The sequence below is a fragment of the Mustela lutreola genome, chromosome 8 (genome assembly GCF_030435805.1).
Source record: "Mustela lutreola isolate mMusLut2 chromosome 8, mMusLut2.pri, whole genome shotgun sequence".
In the NCBI taxonomy this organism is placed as follows: domain Eukaryota; kingdom Metazoa; phylum Chordata; class Mammalia; order Carnivora; family Mustelidae; genus Mustela; species Mustela lutreola.
Window position 1 is genome coordinate 146354632 of NC_081297.1, and position 19947 is coordinate 146374578.

The window sequence follows — 19947 nt, forward strand, 5'->3', positions numbered from 1 at the left end:
TCCCCAGGACGCTGCCATGGGCCGGCACCAGCCTGGATGGAGCCGTGCCTCTGATACGCGCTGCGGACTCTGGCGGCACCTCCGACCTTGTCACCTGAGGAAGGTACCAGCTCGCTCAGCTGGGAACCGAGGGCAGGTGCATAACACCAAGTGCCACAGGCAATTCGTACTTGCCAGGACGGTGGCTCCTGGGGCCACCGCCCCCACCAAGGGGTCAGGGCGCTCTAACACCGAGGTCTCCACCAGCAAGCAGTTTCAAACATCGCAAACCTCGAAGGACAGAGAGCAACCCAGGCAAATGTGCCGAGGGCTCCTGCCTGGACCATGTCCTCTGCCTCACCTGTTTCATGCCCAGGAGGCAACTGTGGCGCCAGAAGCAAGCGCCAGTCTCCCGGCCGTGCCCCACATGGTGCTGGGGCCCACGGTGCGGATGGAGAGGAGCCTATGGAGCCCCAAAAGGGGGAGACGCCCCTGCTCCTCACGGGGGAGCTTCTTGCAGCCAACTGCAGGCTGCCAGCCTCGGGCTCCCACATTTCACAGCCCGAACCCACCCCGGATATGCTCTGCAGGGCCGTCGGGAAAGGCACCGGCTTGCAGTGTTTGGCACACACAGCCCACATCCCGCAGTCACCCCGAGATCTCCAAGGCCACTCGCACAGTCGCAATGCCATGCCAGCAGGGGCCCCCCATTGCTCGAGAGCTCCAGAGACACGAGGCCCAGGGCAGGGAACAGGGACGTGGGGGGACCACGGACCCTGGCTGGGAGGGCTGGGGGGGTGCAGGGCGCGTACCCCGGCCCACGGGCAGGGCCTCGGCGTTGCAGCACTGGTCCACCAGCTGGTGGCAGTGCTCGCTCAGGGCTTCCAGCTGCGCCTTGTCACAGGACACCCCGAGGAATCTGGCCAGCTGCTCCACCATCGTCACCAGGTCCTGGAACACAAGAGCAGAAAGCAGGGAGCCCATCAGGGGCGGTGCCTTTGCTGACCCAAGGCTCTTGGCTGATCACTCACCAGGGGCTCTGCACACACATTCTTACTCGGTCCTCGAGACAAGCCTGATCCTGGCTTTGATTGGAAAGAAATGCAGGTTAAGGAACTGCCCGGGGCACTCCGTTCTCAAGTGGCAGGGCTGGAACTGAAACCCCAGTCCTCTGAGGGATCTGGAGCAGACGTGAGCTCTGCACGTCGCTGTGGCCATTTCAAAACAGCAGCAAGACAGGAAAACTCACTTTAGAGCTGTGCCAGGAGCCACAGCGGCTCTCTCCTTCCCCTTTCTTCCATGCCGTCAGCCGGAACCAGCCGGCACTTGGGTGAACAAGGACACTTCTGGGGACCGCAGAGAGGCCCCAGGACTGGCCCGCCCCACCCGGCAGGAGGAGCTGGCTTGGTGTGAGGGTTCAGTGACGGCTGACTCGAGGGACGTAAAGCCATCTCTGGGCCCCGACACCCCCCCCCCTTCTGGATAGAGGGAGCATCAGCGAGGGAGGGGCACACACTTGCTCACCACACTGCCCCTGCCCCCACCACCCTTCTCCCTGGGAAATACCAAGGCGCCTAATGTTCTCCATCTGTACATTGTCCAATGTCGTGCCCAGAACCCTGACCTGTCACCAGGCCGTCTCCCAACTCTGGCAATGTCCAGGCCCTGCATCAGGAAGACGCTGGCGGCCACTGCCTCCTTGATGGTTTATAAAGCAATTCACAGAGTAAAGCCTCTGAAAAGTCCTACGATAAAGAAGTCTATTTAATTTCTTTACCGGGTGTTCTGCAAACCTTAAAATAAGAAAAGGTTCTGGGAAAGCTGGATTGAACGTCAGCTCCTCTCTGGATTCCCATGGTAATCACCACTGGGCACCGCGTCCCACTTTCACAGCTGTCCCCCGCTCAGGGGCTCCCACCGGAGAGCGGCACAGGTGCTCAGCTCCAGGGCCTGTGCGCAGAGCTTGGCTGGGGTCGGCAGCGCGAGAAACGTCACAATAAAAAGGAACAGGAAGAGCTCCTCTCCCTGCTTTGCCACCCAGTATTTCTAATTAAAAGGCAAAAAGCAGCAACAGAAATTAAAGACAGCGGCACTTGGAGGCGACACCACAGGGGAGGGACCCAGACTGCCAGAGCGGCCAACAGAACCCTCACGGGGACACACACCACTGGTGTCACCTCCAGCCCGGGGAGGGGGGCATACTCGCCAGCACGCACCCAGCTGCCTGCCACCAGCCTGCTTCCCGGTGATGACACGGAGTCACGCGGGCAGGTGGCATCCCAGCCACAGACTGGCTCTGGACAGCAGATGGGACCTCCCCGGCATCCCTGGCCCAGCCCCAGCACTGCCAAGTGGGCACAGTCAAGACTCCTCACCTGTGGCTGGCAAGCACCCCTCACAGGTGACTGCGGGACCTCCGGGGGGACACACCTGGGCAGCCTCGATGTGTCCTGCTCACGTGCACAGCCCACAGCAAATGGGGAACGGGGGAACCCCTGGGGGGACGCACGAGGCGGCAAGAGCGCAGGTGCCAAGTATTATCCTCCAACCCCAAGATAAGAACGTGCCAGGCCTGGCTGCGCTCCCGCAGACCGATGACGTTCACTGGGGACTGTTTTTTTGAAGTAAAGTGTAAACAAGGTGAACTCCTAAAAATGTGATGTCTACTCACTCAACCTCTACCAAAGGTGTCCAGACCCTTACTGAGGTTTCCAAAAAAAGAATAAACAGTTAGGAATTAGGATCTTGACCACAAGAAAGGCCATTTGGTCCGTCCAGCACTGGGAGCATGAGTCCAGACGGAGACCGGCGCGGGCGGGGCTGGTGGTTTGGACTGCGATGGAAACCAGCCTGTCTATGAACTTTTCGCTAAGGGGCCCAGTAAGGCACAGAATAAACACTCACCATGAAGGGCCAGGAACGAACCCAGTGCAGCCAGAACGAACCCAGCGAGGCCAGGCGTCCGTCTGTGTTTTAGCCACGAGTTGTATGTAAAGGGGGCGGCCCACTCGGTTTAGTGACTAAAAACGGTTTCAGTTGCTCGTTGCTGAGTCTCCTGCGGCTCCCGGCCCCTACAGGTGTGCACGCACTGGTCAGACACCAGGCCTGTGGCACAGGCGGGAACCAGCGTGCTCTGAGTGACCATCAGACCATCAGTGTCCCAGGACGCCCACCCCAGGGAGGCGCCCGGGGAAAGAAAACTCGTGTCCTCTAAGACACAGGAACGTTCACAGCACTTTATCTCCAACTGCCCCGAACAGAAAGCCCTGGAAGGGCCAGTGACACCGAACAGACACATGGCACCATGTTCCTGCTGCAGCGAAATTTCCTATGGACGTGAGAACCAGCCGCCACACGAGGCCCAGAGGAACCACGACACCACACAGAGCACAAGCCGCCTGACGCCCGCACACACGCCCCAGCATCCGCTCCTGGGAGGTTCCAAAACGAGCCAAGCTAATCGAAACCAACAGAAGTCAGAGGAGGGGCTGCCACGGGGAAGCGGAGGCATCCACCAGAGAAAAAACAATGTTCTCGATCTCAATCTGGACAATCACACAGACGCGTACCTGTAAAAAGTCTATTGAGGTGTGGACTGGTGATCTGCACACTTGACCTCAGCATGTGCTACAATGACAGACACCTGCTGAGTGCCCGCGAACAGCCTGGCCTGCCCACGCCTGGCCCTGCTTGAGGATGAGGCCTCCCGGTCCTCTGTGATGAAGGCACGATCTTGCCTCCCAGCTCTCAGGCCCAGACAGGTCCCAGTGTGAGCGGTCCACCCCCAACACCCAGCTCAGCCCCACAGAGAGCAGGGCGCTGGTTCCCCAGAGGCACCCCTCTGCAGCCATCTGAAGGTCGCCGGGGCCCGGGAGCCTCGGGACAATATCGCCCCCACGTCCCGCAGGCAGGCAGGGCTGGTGGCAGGCCCAGTCTTCCCATGGCAACCTCCATGGGACACGTGGGCATCCCACATGCGTTGTGCAAGGGCAAGCCCTGGCCCCTGAGCCCTCCCCAGGCTACTGCTTACAGCGTACCTGTCCAGGTCTCCAAAGTCACGTGGCCTACCCTGGGTCAGCGTGGGAGGTGGGACTCACAGGGTGGCGGGGCGGGGGGGGCAAACCACTTGTGCCCCTTGTTGAGCTTGTCCTGTGGCCCCTGCTCCTGGCATCCTTGCTGGCTACCCTACAGTCCTCCTCAAACTCCATGAGGCCAAAAGCGAGCTCTCCGTCTCCCTGCAGAGCCCGCGCTTCCTTCCGTTTCCCAGCGGGTCTCTGTGTGACCCAGACCAAATTCCACGCCACGCCCTGCCCAGCTTGCCCAGTGTCACCAAGTGCCCTCCCAATCCCTGTTGCCACCTGCACCACCTGGACCATGTGGACTCTCCTGCACAAGGAGAGAGCCAGGCCTGGGCCACAGCCTCGGTCAGGGTCCCAGGCTGGTCCGCCTGGTCCGCCCTCCCGCGGCCACCACGCTGTAGGGAGTGGCTGGGCCCCAGTGCGCACAGGAGCTGGGACAGCCCAGCCCAGACAAGCCCCTCCCTCCACAGGCCTCTGGCTGCTTAACAAGGAAGGGCTTCCACCTTGAAGGCTGGCCGTCCGACCCACAGATGTTTCCAGAGAACCTGCTACCCGTGAGGCCCTGCCTTAAAAGCATAAACCAGCACCAAAACTCCCCGCCCCAGGGGACCTTGTTCTGCCAGGGAAGACAGCGAGCGAAACACAGACACGAACGGGCCGCTATGCGGTGGGATGGAAAACGCCGTGGGGAAGAGACGCGTGCTGGGGTGGGAGGGGTCGACTTCAAGTGGGGACCCGGGGAAGTGTCACTGACGGAAACCAAGACCAGGAGAAAGTGAGGGAGTGACCCACGTGGACACGGGAGGGGAAGAACATTCCAGGCGGGGTCACGGCAAACAGAAGCCTGCCCACCAGGCTGAAGGAACAGCAAGCAGGCCGGCGCGGAGCTAGGTGCCCGGGCACCAGGCCGCCATGTGTGCTCCGAGCTACACCCAGGACAACGTGTGGCCACTGGGCACAGTCTGACTGGCGCGGGTACCATTGGAGCAGACACTGCACGGCACACAGGCCTGAGGGGACACAGGGGGGCCACCCATGAGTCCACACCAGCGAGGATCCAGGCCGGAAGTGAGGGTGACCTGGACCCCAAAGATGGGGGACAGGTGGTCAGATAAGGGGCATATCCTGAACAGAGGCCACAGGACAGGGAAGATGGACACAGGGTGCGAGAGAAAGTCAGAAGTCGAGGAGGATTCACGACTTTCACCCAAGTGACCCAGACAGAGCTGGCTGCCACCACCTCACACAGAGGAACTGCAGAGGATCTGAAGGAAAACCTCTAGTTTGGTTCAGACGTGCTCTGGGAGCAAGGTGCAGGCGGCGGTCAGTGGAGAGCGAGTCCGGGGAAGGTCCACGAGACTGGCCTGGGGTCACCGGGAAAGGGAGCAAGGCTAGGACGGGAGGAGAGCCGCGGCAGGCTGGGCCGCGAGAGAACGGCCAGGGACGCGGGACCAGCCGGCCACCGAGGGCCGGGCGGAGGCGGCAGCAGTCTCCAGTCGCCTGCTGCCAGGCCAGGAGGGAGGGCGGGAACACCGACCACCCACTGAGCAACGGGAGGCCATGGACAGCCCTGACAGAGCACTGGGGTGCAGGGGCGAGCCCGGCCAGAGCAGGCTCAGGAGTGGGGACAACTCTGAGGGGACCCGCAGCCACGTGCGGCCAAGAAGTGAGAGAAGGCAGGGACTTGGGAAAAGCTCGCCTCTCGTCTGCTGTAAGAAAAGGGAAACATCAGAATGTCCCTCCAGAGATGACATAGCAGAGAGGGGAAAAGCCTTCTAGAATTAAGTGAGCCCAACCCAGAGACCACCCCTGGGGCCAGGGCTGGGGCCTGGTACTGGGGGCAGGGCCCTGGCCGGGAGGACTCTGTGCACCCCGGGAACGTCCGAGTCCTCCTGCCCAGAAGCCGGGGGTCTCGGAGAGTCCAGCTGCGCACTCCAGTCACGCCCACCGTGGCGTCTGAGGGGCGGGAGGGCTCCTGCACTAGGAGCCGCGGGGCTGGGGGGCGCCGACCTGCACAGCGGGCCGCCTGCCGCACTCACCCGGTGCATGTCTTCGTACTTGAGGAAAAGCACATTCGAGTCCATGCGGTGCTCCCAGAACTCCTGCACGTGCTCGAACCAGGAGCCGTAGCCTACTGTAGAGGCAAGGGAACAGGTGAGTCATGGCCTTGGGGGAGCAGGTGTGCACAAATAGGGTGGCCTGGCTCCCTGCCTTCCGGAAGGTTCCCCTCTCACTGCCCAGGAGCTGTGGCTCGGGAAGGGAGGAGCAAGCTCTCAGCCCGGGGGTGGTCTCACAGATGAGCCCCCCTGAAGTCCCACGTCCCCTGGCCACGTGCAAGTCTCTCCTGCCAACAGCTCGCAGCCCCCTTCCCTACGCACCTCCTGCACACCCTGAAGCCCCGACCATTGGGCAAAGGCCTCTGCTCATCCGGGGGACGGAAGCTGCTTGGCTCCCATGAGTTCCTGTCTGACACACGGTCGCCGGGAAGAGCGTGAGCCCGGGGGGAACAGAGATGGGGGTGCCTGCTAGCAGGGGGGATGACGTGCGGGAGCCGCTAAGTCCCGAGCACAAAGCCCTGCCAGGCAGGAGGCCCACAGGAAGAAGCAGGGCCTGGTGGAAGCAAGACAGAGCAGAGGTGGAGAGAAGCAGCGAGCTCCATCCTGACGCACGAGCCTCGCGTCCCACACCACACCCCTGCACCTCCCACACTCCTCGGGGCTTTGGTTGGGTAAGGGTCACGTGGGCGGGTGGGGGACGCGGCACGCAGTGTAGCCAGACTGCTTCAAGACGTTCTTTATCGAGACTACGGGTTCTCATCCCCCTTCTCAGGCTAAGTCTCCCGAGGGAGCTTCCGCACTAGACACAGGAAGGCCTCAGCCCCGCGGTGCCTGTCCCACCCAGCACCAGCAAGCAGCCGCTGGGTACTGGGTGCCAGCCTGGAGTGGTGGCCGCACTGCCTGCAGCCTCGCTCACCGGGGCTCCCACCCGTCTCACAAACCTGGGACCGTGGATCCCACTTCGTGGCCTGGGGCTCAAAGAGCTCCTGGGAGACGGGCAGCGAGCGAGGCTATGGACTGATCAGCGCTGGTAGGGAGGCACCGCGGACAGAGGGGAGCCCTGTCCCATGTGGGCACAAACCCTGAAGGGTGCACAATGGTTGCAAATGGACTCAGAAGGGTAAGGGACACGAGGCCATCAGGGTGGCTCGGGGCACAGCGACTAGGTCAGAGGGGAAGGAGGGAGCACAGCAGAATGGCAGAGGACAAAGCCTCTGGGTGACGCAGCCTCTCCAGGACTGCCCCAGCTACGGAACCCGGGCAGGCTGCTTCCCCTTCTGGGGCTTCATCCTCCTGGAACATCCTTCTGGACAACAGAACCTGTGCCTCCCGGCACGGCCGGGGGCAGGGACAGCGCGAGTGCAGCCTGCAGAGGGAAGTGAGTCTCCGTTCCTCTCCCTCTCCATTCCCACGCTGGGTCCTGCTCACTGCTGAGGGGCACGGAGGCCGAGGAGTGGCAGGGGACGGTTACCACCGCTGCCAGAGCCACACCTCAAGGAGAGAACGTAGCCTCGGCCCCCAAGCTGCTGAGAACCTTGCAGACAGACTTACAGGCCAACAGAGGTGGGGAAAACCTGAGACCCAGTTCCAGCAAGGCCAGCCCCTGCAGTCTGCCATCTCGCCAGCAGGTGGCAGCACAGCAGCCGCCTGGCCCATGGCCCAAAGGGTTTCTGAGGGATGGGGAGTGGGCCAGGGGTCGCTAATGGCTGGCCTTAAGGACCCGATCACAACAGAAAGGCCCCTTTCAGGCCAACCAGACCCCAACCCACATTTTATGAGGAACGAAACAGGGGCTCTGGCAGGGTGGGGGGAAAGGCAGAGATGACAGAACAAAAAGAACACAGGTTCAGCCAAGAGGCCTAGTTTGGGGATTTGCGGGGTAAATCCTGGCCGGCAGGGGCCTCGGTCCCCTCACTGTAGAGGTCTAGTGGCTGGGGTCCCTCTGGCACCCCTTCCTCGGCTAGCCCAGCACCTCACACTCCATACACCCTAGGCGGGCCTTGAAACAGCCAGGCCGGGCTTCCCACTGGAGAGAAGACAGGCAGAGTCCGGAGAAGGAATGAGGTCCGACTCACCAACAGGCTCATAATCACGGAGGCCCCAAGAGGAGAACCTGCCTCCCGCGTCAGTGCCCAGGATGGCACGCAGTCTAGGTGACCTGAGCCCTGAGACAGAGTCCAACAGCCATGAACACAGAAGCTAAGAAAATCCCTGTTGTTCCAAGGGGCTGCGCGAGCAAACTTGCACAACAGGCAAGCAATGCCCCACGGGAGGACTTGGGGGCTGAGCAGGAGGGGTGACGTGGGGACAGTGAGGGTGGAGGAGAGTGGTCACTACACACGACAACACAGGTGGGGGGCCCAGGGAGGTATGGGGACAGTGGTCACTCCCGTGGGGTCAATGATCACAAGGACAGCAATGGCCTGTGTCTCTGAGCCCTGACCAGCCAGCAGAGAGAGGGCCACAGACCTTGCTAGTGGAGACACTGCTCTTCCCACTCAGGATGTGTCACCCTGGGAAGGAACCCCACCAGGGCACCCCTACCCTCCGGCCACCAGGGTCCCTCTGCTGTGGGAGGTCAGTGTGCTTATCCAAACAGATTATCCGGGACAAGAGCAGCTCACTCAGCCCCCTCTCCAGGAGCGACCCTGTCTACACAGCAAGTCTCCCACACTCCTGTCACTGGGATGTGAAGCCCCAGGCACGCCTGCCCCAAGTGCACGGGTCACAACACCCACGGGCAGGCCTGCGTCAGCGGCTCCTCCACGCTCGCTCTGTCAGTAAACAGGGCCAGCCACTGCCCCTTCCATGCTCAGATGGAGGAGAGAATGCGAGCCTCCAAGGGCCCGAGCCACGGTGCACCGGCTGCGAGCGCCGGGAGGAGAGAACGTGGGGGCTAAGTACACGTGTCCCGAGGCTTGGGCGGGATCACAGCAAGTGCCTGTGGCCTTGACCTTCAAGAAGTGGGCTGTGACCTTCAAAACAGGAAGAGACCTGTATTAGGATAACTCTGACATCCCCCGGCCCGAGCAGGAGACTCACGTAAGACCAACGCCAGGTGGCAGTTTGACTGGATGGACGCTAACTCCTTAATGGGGCGCAGACCCCGAGCTGGTCGCTCTTCTCCAGAGGCAGAACACGCTGGGACTTAAGAACGTGGTTTTGAAAACCACATCAGTGGCTGACTCCGAACACCCAGCAGACCAGAAAGGGCCTGAGCCAGGTGGCAGGGAGGCTGGGGAACAGGGAGGCTGGGCAGAGGGTCTTCTGCAGGCTCCAGGGCAGACTCCACCCCTGGACGCTCCCTCTGGTGCCGCTGAAGCAGATCCCGAGGGGCTCGGGCACGGAGGACCCTGGGAGTGTGGCACCTTCCGTGCGGTGTGGGAGGCAGCTCAGGTCCGGCTGCCGGGCGCTCATCCAGGGCAGGGCGTTCCCGGCTCGCTCCAAGCACCTCACCCCACTCCTGCCACACAGGCTCGCTGCAGAGCCTCGGACTGGGTCACACAAGTGGACGGCAGGGCTGAGCGCTAAGACTTGAGTTGGGACATAAACCATCTGGGCCAGAAGTCGCTCCCCGCACGGACTCAGCCCACATCCAGCCCTGCAAGTGATCCCTCACCCAACTGCCGCTGGGGGTCCCAGAAGGTGCCAGAGAAGCCACGGATGGCAATAAGGGAGCCACCTCGGCAGGTCCCTGATCCAATCTGCTCCTGTCCCGGAGAGGGGAGATCGGGGGGGGGTCCCCAGCAAGCCAGCCCCCCCCCCCCCCCGCCTTCTCTCCTGGGAATGAGCTCCGGCAGAGCACCCCTGCCCATCACACAGCCCGGGGCTGGGGGCCAAGTCTCGGGCCAACCCTCGAGCACAGCTCAGGGCCCCCGGGGCTCTCCCACGAGGCCACAGCCCCCACTCAGGTCTCTGTCACCAACGGGAGAACTCTCCCCGCCTCCCTTTCTACTGCTCAGAATCCAGGTGGGAAGAGGAATGCTTCAACCAGGGACCTTCTCAGAAGCCCAGCGATGCGGTGCGAGCAAAGGGCTCCTGAGCTGGACGCCGGCTCTGCGTCCCCCCACCCCCGCTACGACCCCTGCCGAGCTTCCAGGCACCCCTGAGCCCCGCTTCTCCACCTGTCAGTGGGACAGCGGGCCCCAGCCGCGTGTTTACTGGGGGACCTGGGGAGACCTGGGGGAAACTGGGGGCGACGTGGGCAAAGCGTGAGCACACGCACAGGGAGCGAGCCGGCCCCGCCCACCACCGCGCAGGCTGAGACACTTACACTTGTCGTTCATGAATCTCCGGCAGAACTCCTGGAAAGTGCCCCGGTAGCTCATGGTCCGCAGGGAGCGGTGGAACTGGTAATAGGACACCACCAAGTCCTTGGGGTTCCGCGCCATGTATATGACCTGTAGTGGGAGGGACGGGCAGCTCAGTCGCTGCTCCTCTGACCCCCTGTAAACCGACAGCCCAGTCCAGCCCCAAGGTTGGCCCCAAGGCTGGCCCCAGGTGTGCGCGGCCTCCACGCCAGAGGCGCGTTCTCCTCCGGCTAACCGCATCGGGTGGGATGATGCCCAAGCATCTGATTACACGACGGGCCGGACCCTGGTGATGAGAATCGAGGCCTCATCAACAGAACACGCTGAGCAAACAAGAAAGATCAGAGACGGTGAGCAGCAGCAGGTCCTGGGCCCGACGCAGGAGCAGAGGCTGGACCCGGGCTGGTCAAGCCCAAGTTCGACTGTAAGGAAAAACCCTTATCAGAAACACGGACAAAAGGCTGGAGGTACAAGCTCAAGATGGCCTCTGCGGTGCTCGGCACGGCGGGCCTCTAGGAACCAACCCTGGCGGCAGCCCCGAGTGCAGCGGACCAGCTCTGCCTGCTGGGAGCTCTGCCCGGATGGGGGCGCAGGTTACCTTGGACTCGCCGTTGTGGAGATCGGAGGGCAGGAAGCGGTAGGGGAGGTGGCTTTTGATGAGACGGGGAGACGTCAGCTCCTGCGGATGGTCAGAGGGAGAGGCGTTCAGACGACACACAGCCGCTCATTCACCGGCCTTTCTAACGGTCAGGACCTGCACTCCACCGGGAAATTTCTCACCCGAGATCTGGCCACCCTCCAGACTGGACAGGACGTATCCCTGTCTTTGGGCACCCACAGCGTGAGCCGACCGATCACGGTCCCGGGGGTCTGCTCCAACTGAGGGTCTGCCCAGGCCGTGAAGGGCAGCCGAGTAGATGGGAGGCCGAGGCACGTGGGGGCACCTGCTGACTCAGTCCCACTGGCCTCAGGCCTTCCTGCTGCTCCTGGAACGTGCAGGTCCACACTGTCCATGTCCCAGCTCGCCCGCGTGGCTCCTGTTTCACAACCTTACTCAGCGGGTCCCCAGAGAGGACAGCCGCCCTGGGTGCTGTCCCCACACAGTGCTGATCACCATTTAACCACGGCTCCTTGCTCCTCCCCTGCCAGTCTCCCTCCCTGGAATGCAGTGTTGTCGGTTTTGTCCTCGGCTACACCCCAGGGCCAAGAGCAGTGCCCCGTGGTGGGCGCCCAGCACAGCTCTCCCAATGGGCTCCATGACTGAGTTGGCAAGGGCTGGACCCACGCGGCTCCACACCAGCGAGCAAACAGCTGGGTGCCGCTCTGCAGCCACCGGAGGCCGGAGTGCAGGCAGGGACTGGGGTACGCGGGCCCCTGGACTTTGAGAGCAACGACATGGGGGGTGGGGCGCTCTCGGAGCTGTCCTTCAGAGTGCTCATCCGGGGGGGGACGGACAGGAGGTCCGCGCAGGAAAGGAGGCCTGAGCTAAGAGGTGACAGGGATGGGAGGGGACAAAGAATCTCAGCAGTACCCAGCACAAGGAGGGACAGCACTCCAGGAGAATGACCGTTTCGTTCCTGACACTGACCACCGTAGCATCGCATCCTCCTCCACCCACTGACGGGGGGGGGGGGGGGGGGGGGCGTGAGCCACAGCGGGGGGTCCCCTTTCTACTGCAAAGTCACCCATGTCACCCACTGTTTTCATTTCGGGGTCACTGGCATGGGCTCCAGCTGATCGGTCTCTCACCTGGCTGTCTAGGGGACCGGCAGCTCTCTGCTCTCCTTCTACCATGGGCCTCCCGAACCCCAGGAGCAACTGTCTCTCCAGGTCCCCAGGGAATCCTAGGGGCTGGGTGCCACTGGCCCAGAGAAGTACCTTGATGATGTCCAGGCCCGGCTGCGGGTACTCCAGGACTGGGAGCTGCTCGTCAATGTTCATTAGGCCAATCTCATCAGGGTCAGCCCCCTGGCTCACCAAGTAGACCACCTCCTGCAGCAGGCTCGTGCCTGGAGGGAGAGAAGCCGCGGCGGGGGGGGGGGGGGGGGGGGGCAGCACTCAGAGGAAGCCCGCTGGCCAGCCCCACTCTCCAGGCAGCACCTGCTGCCCCAGACTTGGACCTGAAGACCCACAGCCCAACCTGTACCCGGCCAGCCACTAAGTGCAGAACCGCAAAGAGCAGGACACCCCAGGGACACGCAGGACACCAAAGAGCATAACCTCCGGCACCTCGTCTGGTCCCCGTGTGTGGACCCCGTGCCGCTCAGGCTATCAGCTCCATGTCACTACCGGCGAGCCCAGGGCGATCCCACCACCACCCCCCAACCTCTCAGCAGAAACAGACCCCGCAGGCCGGGGCCTCCTCCTCCAGACTTCGGTCCTTGTACTCAGGGGATGTGTCTGTCGCTCGCTCTCATCTCCCACCCTGCAAATGCTGGCTGCCCCCAACACCGCCTCAGACCCCTGCCCTCCTGGCTGTTTGTGCTCCCTAGAGGGCCTCACACTGTCCCCCCAACAAAGCCAGCTCCGCACTCCCCCGACCGCGCACCCCGGAACGCGCGCTGCCCACCGCCTCACAGGGACCGGACCTGCTCCACCACAAACGGCCAGCCTGCCCGTGCCCTGCTCAGACCCACACTCAGCAACCCCCAGATCTGCCATCAGGGGGAGCGAAGAGCTGTCCCTTCCACCCCAGGCAGCACCACAAGATCCCCCACAGCGCTCTGCTTTGGCCGGGCCCACCCACCTGTGTGGTCTCCTTGAAGCAGCAGATCGGCCGTTCCAACGCGGACGTTAGATAGCATCCCTCGTCCACGAAGACCCCACAGGGACCTCATGTGTCCTCAGAGAAGACACCTTCCCTACGGCCTGCAGGCCTGTCCGCAGCTCTCTGTCCCTACCCGCACCCCTGACGCCCCGCTCTCCGACCACCGAGCTCCTCCTGGCCTCCCTGCTGGTAGGAGTGCACCCAGCTCTCCCCCCGTATGACCTGCCGGCGCCTGCCTGGGCCCCTTCCTCCCTCCAGCAGGCCCTACAGGTGTGAGGACGCGCTGCCGGCCACATCTGACCCTCGCGCGCTCCCCGCCGCCCCACACCGCGCATTCCTTCCGCGGCTCCCACCCTCCTGCTGGAAAGACATGGGCCTGGTTTTTTGCTCTACGTGGACAGCCAGCACATGGCCGTGCCCAACCCCTGTTTTCTGAACCACAAGCAAACCTTGGCTGCTGAGTAATCAGAAAACAATAAGTTGATTGAGGAAGACTTCCTGGAGGAGGCAGCTTTGGAGCAAAGGCACTAAAGAAAACAGTGTGGTCGCTTTTCTAAATCAAACAGAAATGACTTTACCGATTAGCCATGGGATCCTCCCACCAGCCTGAAAGGTGGCAACCATCACCCCCATTTACAGATGAGGAGCCTGAGGCCAAACTGTGTCCCGGGGCACACGGCCAGCATGCAGCTCCCACCCTACTCCTCCTGGCGACATCTGTTCACCCAACGGCCCGGGACACCTGCCCTCCGAAATCAGACTGTGGGCAGAGATCCTAAAGCAGGCCTCTCCCAGGGACAGCCTCAGGACCCATCTTTAGTGGCCCCGCCCCCGGCCCTGCAGCCTTCACCGGCAGCGACCCAGACAGACGCTCTGCACGTTAACTTCACCTGACGCTGCCAGTGACCCATCAGTTCCACAAGCCCCCACCTTACCTCTACTAAGTATCCACGCCGGAAGACCAGCCTCCTCAGAGCCCACGGAAGCCCCCCACCTGCCCCACTGCTGGCCTGTTCCTCACGGCCCCCTCCAGCCCCTCCATGTCCTCTTCCTGCTCAAGCAACTCAGCCTGGCCTTCAGCGTAAGTCACAGCACTGGGGCGGCCGACGGGACACACAGGACGAGGACAGCGGGCAGTCCCTGGCCTCTGCAGCTGGCAAGATGGGACAGAATGATCATGGGAGGAAACCAGCTGAAGAGGATGATGACAACAGCACTGACAGGTCACCGTAACCAGAGCCCAGACACAGGCTCGCCGTCCAGAAGGTTCTGCACCAGGCGCCAGCCGCGCCCCAGCCTCTCCCTTCGGGCCTCTGTTCTCCACGTCCACCACCGCCGCCCTGGCGGTGCCTGGATATCAGCGTGAGCCCAGTCGGCCCCTCGGCGGCTTCAGGGACCCCTCCACCTGTGTCCCCACCCACCACGTCCTGGCGGCTCCTGGCCCCTCTCCTCTCTCCACCCCTCCGGCTCTCTGCGCTGTGGCCGGGCCTTCCCTTCCCCCCAGAACTCAGCACCCCCATGGCCCAAGGCTTCACCAGGCCACCCTCCTGCCTGACCAACGTGGTCTTTGAGCCGCTGCTGCCAGAGGCCTTCTCAGACACCCCGTGTCTTATCTGCAGCTCTCTCCCACCCCACAGCACCCCGTGCCTCTGCTCCGACCGCACGTGGTGCACTGGCACGACTGGGGGGCTCGTGAGGACAGAGAACACGTCTTAGTTACATCTTAGCTCTTAGGGCTGCTGTGGCTTCAAACGGCAGTTACTGTCCCACAGCTCCGGACATCAGAGGCCAACACAGACCACAGCGGGCTCCACCCAGGGTGCGGGCACCACCACTCCCCATTGGAGACTCCAGGGGAAAAGTCCTTCTCTGGCCGTTTCCGGCTGTCGCCACATCGCATCACCCCACCTCCTTCCTCCTCGGTCGGTAACCCGTGTGGGCTCACCCAGCGAGCTGACTTAAGAGCCCAGGACAACCTCCCGCCCGGGAGCAGTCTGGTAACCTCCATCCTCCTCACCACAGAAGGTGAACTACTCACAGGTCTGTGCTTCGGGACATCGACGGCTTGGGACTGTTACTCTACTGACCGCACTCACATTACGTTCCTCACACGGTTCCTGGCGCTCAGTAGCTGCTCAGTAAGTACACGGGCCCGACACATGAACAAGGCCCTAGGGTCTCCCCCACCCACCTGGGAAACGGGACTCATCGTGGGCTTGCGTCCACAACTGCCATCCACACGTCCTTCACCCCCGGAGCAGCTCTCCCCCGCCACAGCCCTTCCCTGCCTGGCTGCAGACGCCCCCACTCAGTGGGGCTATGTGTCTCCCACACGGGACTTAGGTCAAAGTCCTCCCTCAGGATCTGGTGGTGGCCATTCAAGGGCTATCCCTTCATCCACCCCTTTATTCATTCAACCGGCCTGCGCCAAGAGCCACCCTGGGAGTCGCCCCCCCTCAAAAACGTGGCAATGCTCCCCCCTTCTTCACGGGGCTATTGGGGGCACAGCCATGAAGTGAGCAGCTCCAAGCCAAATGAGCGCCTCTCTGAGCTCCCAAGGCCACGACAGGCTCCACTTACCAGGACGGCACGCACACGAGCTCACACACAGCACAGCCTCCTGCCCATCCGGGCCACCCTCATCCCAACAAGGGACACAAGCCATCAGGCCCCTCTTGTCCAAGTCACATCCCAGACATCAGGTGACACCGGGCGGGGGAGGGGGAAGCTCCTGCACCGGTCAGGAGGACAACCTGGGAGCACCGCCTGTGCCCATAAGGCTGCGGCGTCTCTGGTTTGGGCTACTAGCCTGAGGTCAGCGAGCTGGGAAGGGGAGTGCTCCTCCGGAGTGGGGACCCCAGTCTGCAGGTCCCCACCTGCGCCCACCCCAGCCCCAGGGCATCCGAGCACGCCCCAGCAGATATGAGGGCAGGGGAGCCAGCCCCATGGAGAGGCAGCAGGGAAGCAGGGGTGGGGCGGTGCTGCACGGGCACAACCAGGCCAGAAGCACCCACACTCCTGCGGCCACTGGGCCAGAGCGTACTAGAGCAGGTGGGGGAGAAGAGAGGCCTCAGCACCCCCAACCATCCCACTGCCGTCTGAGGCCAGCGGGGGAGGCGGGCGCGGGAGGAAACCTGCACCAGGAGCCCACCTGCCCGCAGGCAAACCCAAAGTGAGGCGGAGGAGAGCCAGGCTTTCCCGTCGGAGACCGGGAGGGTTGGCGGGGCAGCGCTGCCTTCCTGGGCAGAAACACAATCTACGCGCTCCCCGAAGGCTCCACTTTCAAGTCAACCTGACGATCCTTTCCAGAAGGGCTTCTGCTGACTCCAGCCAAATCCTGGCTCCCACGGGCGGCGGCAGCGCCTCCTGATGCTGGGCCTCTGGGTCCGGACCCCTCAGAAGCCACTGACATTCTAGGCGGAACTCCCCCGAAATCCAGGGTCCGCCTGTCACAACACGGGGTGGAGCCCATCAAAACTCCCACCAGAACTCTGGTGGCCGGAACCGTCACCCCAAACCACCAGGATCCCGGGGCTGGGACCCTTCGGCCTTCTCTGACTAAAGCCACGCGTGTACCTTGTTTAAAAACTCACAGAGTACTAGAGGGCGAGTCGCAGGAAATCCGGCTCTCCGCCCCACCCCCAGTCCCACTCAGAGCAAGCTCTCGGTTCAGCTTCTTATCCTCAAACTTCTAACGTGCTTAGATAATTCGTTCACGGTCCAGTTTCCAATCTACGGAATCTCAGCAGAGGCAGACGAGGAAGGGCCCAGTCCGCTCCCACACGCTTCCCTCCTCCCAGTGTAGCCGGAGCAGGAGTTCAGGGCTTATTTGGGAGTTTAACCAAGTGCTCTGCTCCAAGTACTCCGTGGAGGGATCATGCTGACTTTCTTGTACAAGACTCTCATTCTCCTGGAGTAAATCACTGCCTCTGTTTACTTGCCTCGCTTTCCTTGTAGCCACCAGCAATTCCCTCCACAACTCAGCAGCCTGCCCTCTGGGATGCTCTCAGTTCCGCTGAACTCTCCCCTGCCCCTCAGCTCTCCACCACAGTCTGCCCGGGATCCCCTCGGCCTGCAAGCACGGCGTCCCCTCTCTGTGTGCCCCGCTGGGGTCGTCCCACGTGCTGGCACAGCCCTGCCTCTCGAGGCCTCCTGAGCGTGGGGCCGAGCAGGCCAGCATCCGCGTCTACCTCCCTCGTGGCTGGCAGCTTGGCTGCGTTCAGAATCCCGGGCCGGGGAGCATCTCCCCCAGACCCGCGCTCCACAGTCCTGACCCCCCAGCTGCTCGTGCTGGGACCGTGGAACGCCTGCTGCCCCGTCCTCCAAGCATGGCCCATCTCACCTCTGGAGACGCCAAGACCACACGGCAGCGTGCTCCGGCCAGCTCCGTCCTGCCAGCTCCTCGGGGGGCTCCAGCTCACGCCCTCGCGTTCTCAACATCCCTGTTTCCGTCACTGTCTCCCCCCGGACTGTTCTGCTCTTGGAACTCCAGGATCCTCCCGTTTTCTTATCCCTTGGCTCCTGTCCGCCGTTTCATAAAGCCTTTTCTTCTACTTCCCAAGATCTTTCCTCCACTTGCCCATCTGAAGCTGGCAACGGAGTCTTCTGAACGTTCGACGACTGTCCTCTTCATCCGAGTTCTGTCTGGACCTGTCCTTACTCCTTTCTGGCTGGTCGTCTCTGCAGGGGGCGCCGTGTCTCCAGAGCCTGGAGCGCGGGGTGGGGGGGGGGGTGCCCCTCTTGGGTTTTCTCCTGCTCTGTGCTCGGCCCTGGACTCCGCCAAGCTCCCTTCTCCTGCCTTTTGTTTTTGCAGGTCTCTGTCCCTCATTTTGGAGACGAAGACCCGCTGACCTTGAGTCCACCAGCAGGGGAGCACGAGCCCCTGGAGAACACAGCCGTCTGTGGGGGGCAGGGCCTGCTGACCGCGGGCCTGACTGCGTCTGGGGCAGCCTCGCCCGGCGTCTCCCGGCAGAGCCCGAGGGAATCATTACAGCTCGTCTGCTCCCTGTGCTGGGGGTCCACCTGCGTCCCAGGAGCCAAGCGGGGAGGGGGCTGGGAACCTAGCTTTCAGGTGACCCCCAACTTCCAACTTGGCACCGTATCCCAGCCGAGAACTGTGCTCAACATCCCCAAGTCCACAGCCTCCCCGGATCAAATTTCCCAAAGAAATGTGCCGGCAGCGGCGCCTAAATGGCTCAGTGGGTTAAGCCTCTGCCTTCGGCTCAGGTCATGATCTCATCAGGGTCCTGGGATCGAGACACGCATCAGGCTCTCTGCTCATCAGGGAGCCTGCTTCCCCCTCCCCACCTCCCTCTCTGCCTACTTGTGATCTCTCTCTGCCTGCCTCTCTGCCTACTTGTGATCTCTCTCTGTCAAATAAATAAATAAAATCTTAAAAAGAAAAAAAGAAAAGAAAGAAACGTGCCTGCAACAGCCTCCTGTCGTCTGTCCCCAGTGACCGCTACCACCCTCGGAGGTGTCAAGTGCCCCCCACTGCTGGGGCCCCCAGCGGGAACTGCTGGTGCGCCTGCGGCCCTCCGGCTGCCACGTCCCGGCTCTCCGCCTGCTAGGCTGGTTCACACTCGGCCACCGCATCTGACCGTGGGATCTGCACGGGTTCGAAATCCCAAGTCACTGTCCCTCCCTCTCTGAGGGCTGCAGACCTTCCTACTCCCTGAGGATCCGCAGTGAGGTCCCAAGAGGAAGCAGAGATGAACCCATGTGTGCGAAGTGTGCCCTTCCCCCGAATGCACACACACACAGGCATTCTGATGTCACCGGACAGCGACGCGTTACAGCCAGGCCTGTCCAGAAACAGCAACAACCAAGCGTGCGAAGCTGCGGCCGCAGAGCAGGCCCAGGCCATCCGGGTGCCCCCTGCTCCCGTGGGAGCTAATCTCTCCGCACAGGCCCTACGGCCTCCGGGAGCCCCCTTGGAAGAGGGAGGAGAGCAGACGCACCTACCGCGGGGGAAGCCCGTCCCTCACCCAGAGAGACGCCCCCTGGGCCCTCTTGGCTCTCCCGGGAGTCCCCGGACACACGGGCATCTGCAGCGCCCCGGATGGAGCGCTGTGCCTTGGCTGCAGATGGACACAGCTCACATACGTGCCTGCAGTCACGCCAGAGACAGCGGCGGTGCTCAGTGTACTGGGCACGGTCACTCGGCTCAGCCATGTCCTCACTCAACTGTCACCAGCCCCTAGGTGGCCACCATCACTGGACTTCACACACCAAGAACCAGCTCAGAGATGAACCACCCCAGGCCACAGACACCAGCAGCCATGAACCCAGAACCCTAAACACTGATCCAAAACCAAGCGGTTCCTCCCATGTGCCACACACAATCACACACATCACACACACACCACACTCATACACACCACACTACACATGACACACACATTCATACACGTATCACATTCACACACACTCCACATCCATACAATACACCACACTCGCACACACATACACACCACATGCATACACGACACAGCCACACACATACATAGGGCACATTAATACACACATTCATACACACCACATGACACATACACACTACAGACTCATACACACCATACACCCGTAAAAACACACACCACACACACATAAACCCCATACACACTCATACACATGACAGATACACATGACACACACACCATGTACATTCATATGTATCACACACACACCATATACATACACGACACACATACCACAAACTAGACACATTCATACACACCACACATTTACACAAATAA

The 19947-nt window shown here is 62.2% G+C and overlaps 1 protein-coding gene across 1 annotated transcript in view; it reads right to left on the reverse strand.

Annotated features, from left to right (window-relative positions):
* The window catches only part of SULT4A1 (sulfotransferase family 4A member 1), a 31635-nt gene that overhangs the window by 3432 nt on the left and 8256 nt on the right, over positions 1 to 19947 (reverse strand). The window contains exons 2-6 of the mRNA XM_059187209.1: positions 12304 to 12434; positions 11024 to 11104; positions 10389 to 10515; positions 6098 to 6192; positions 792 to 930 (exon numbers count right to left, since the gene is read on the reverse strand). Of these exons, the coding sequence (XP_059043192.1) occupies positions 792 to 930; positions 6098 to 6192; positions 10389 to 10515; positions 11024 to 11104; positions 12304 to 12434 (573 nt within the window). The remainder of the gene's footprint in view (positions 1 to 791; positions 931 to 6097; positions 6193 to 10388; positions 10516 to 11023; positions 11105 to 12303; positions 12435 to 19947) is intronic.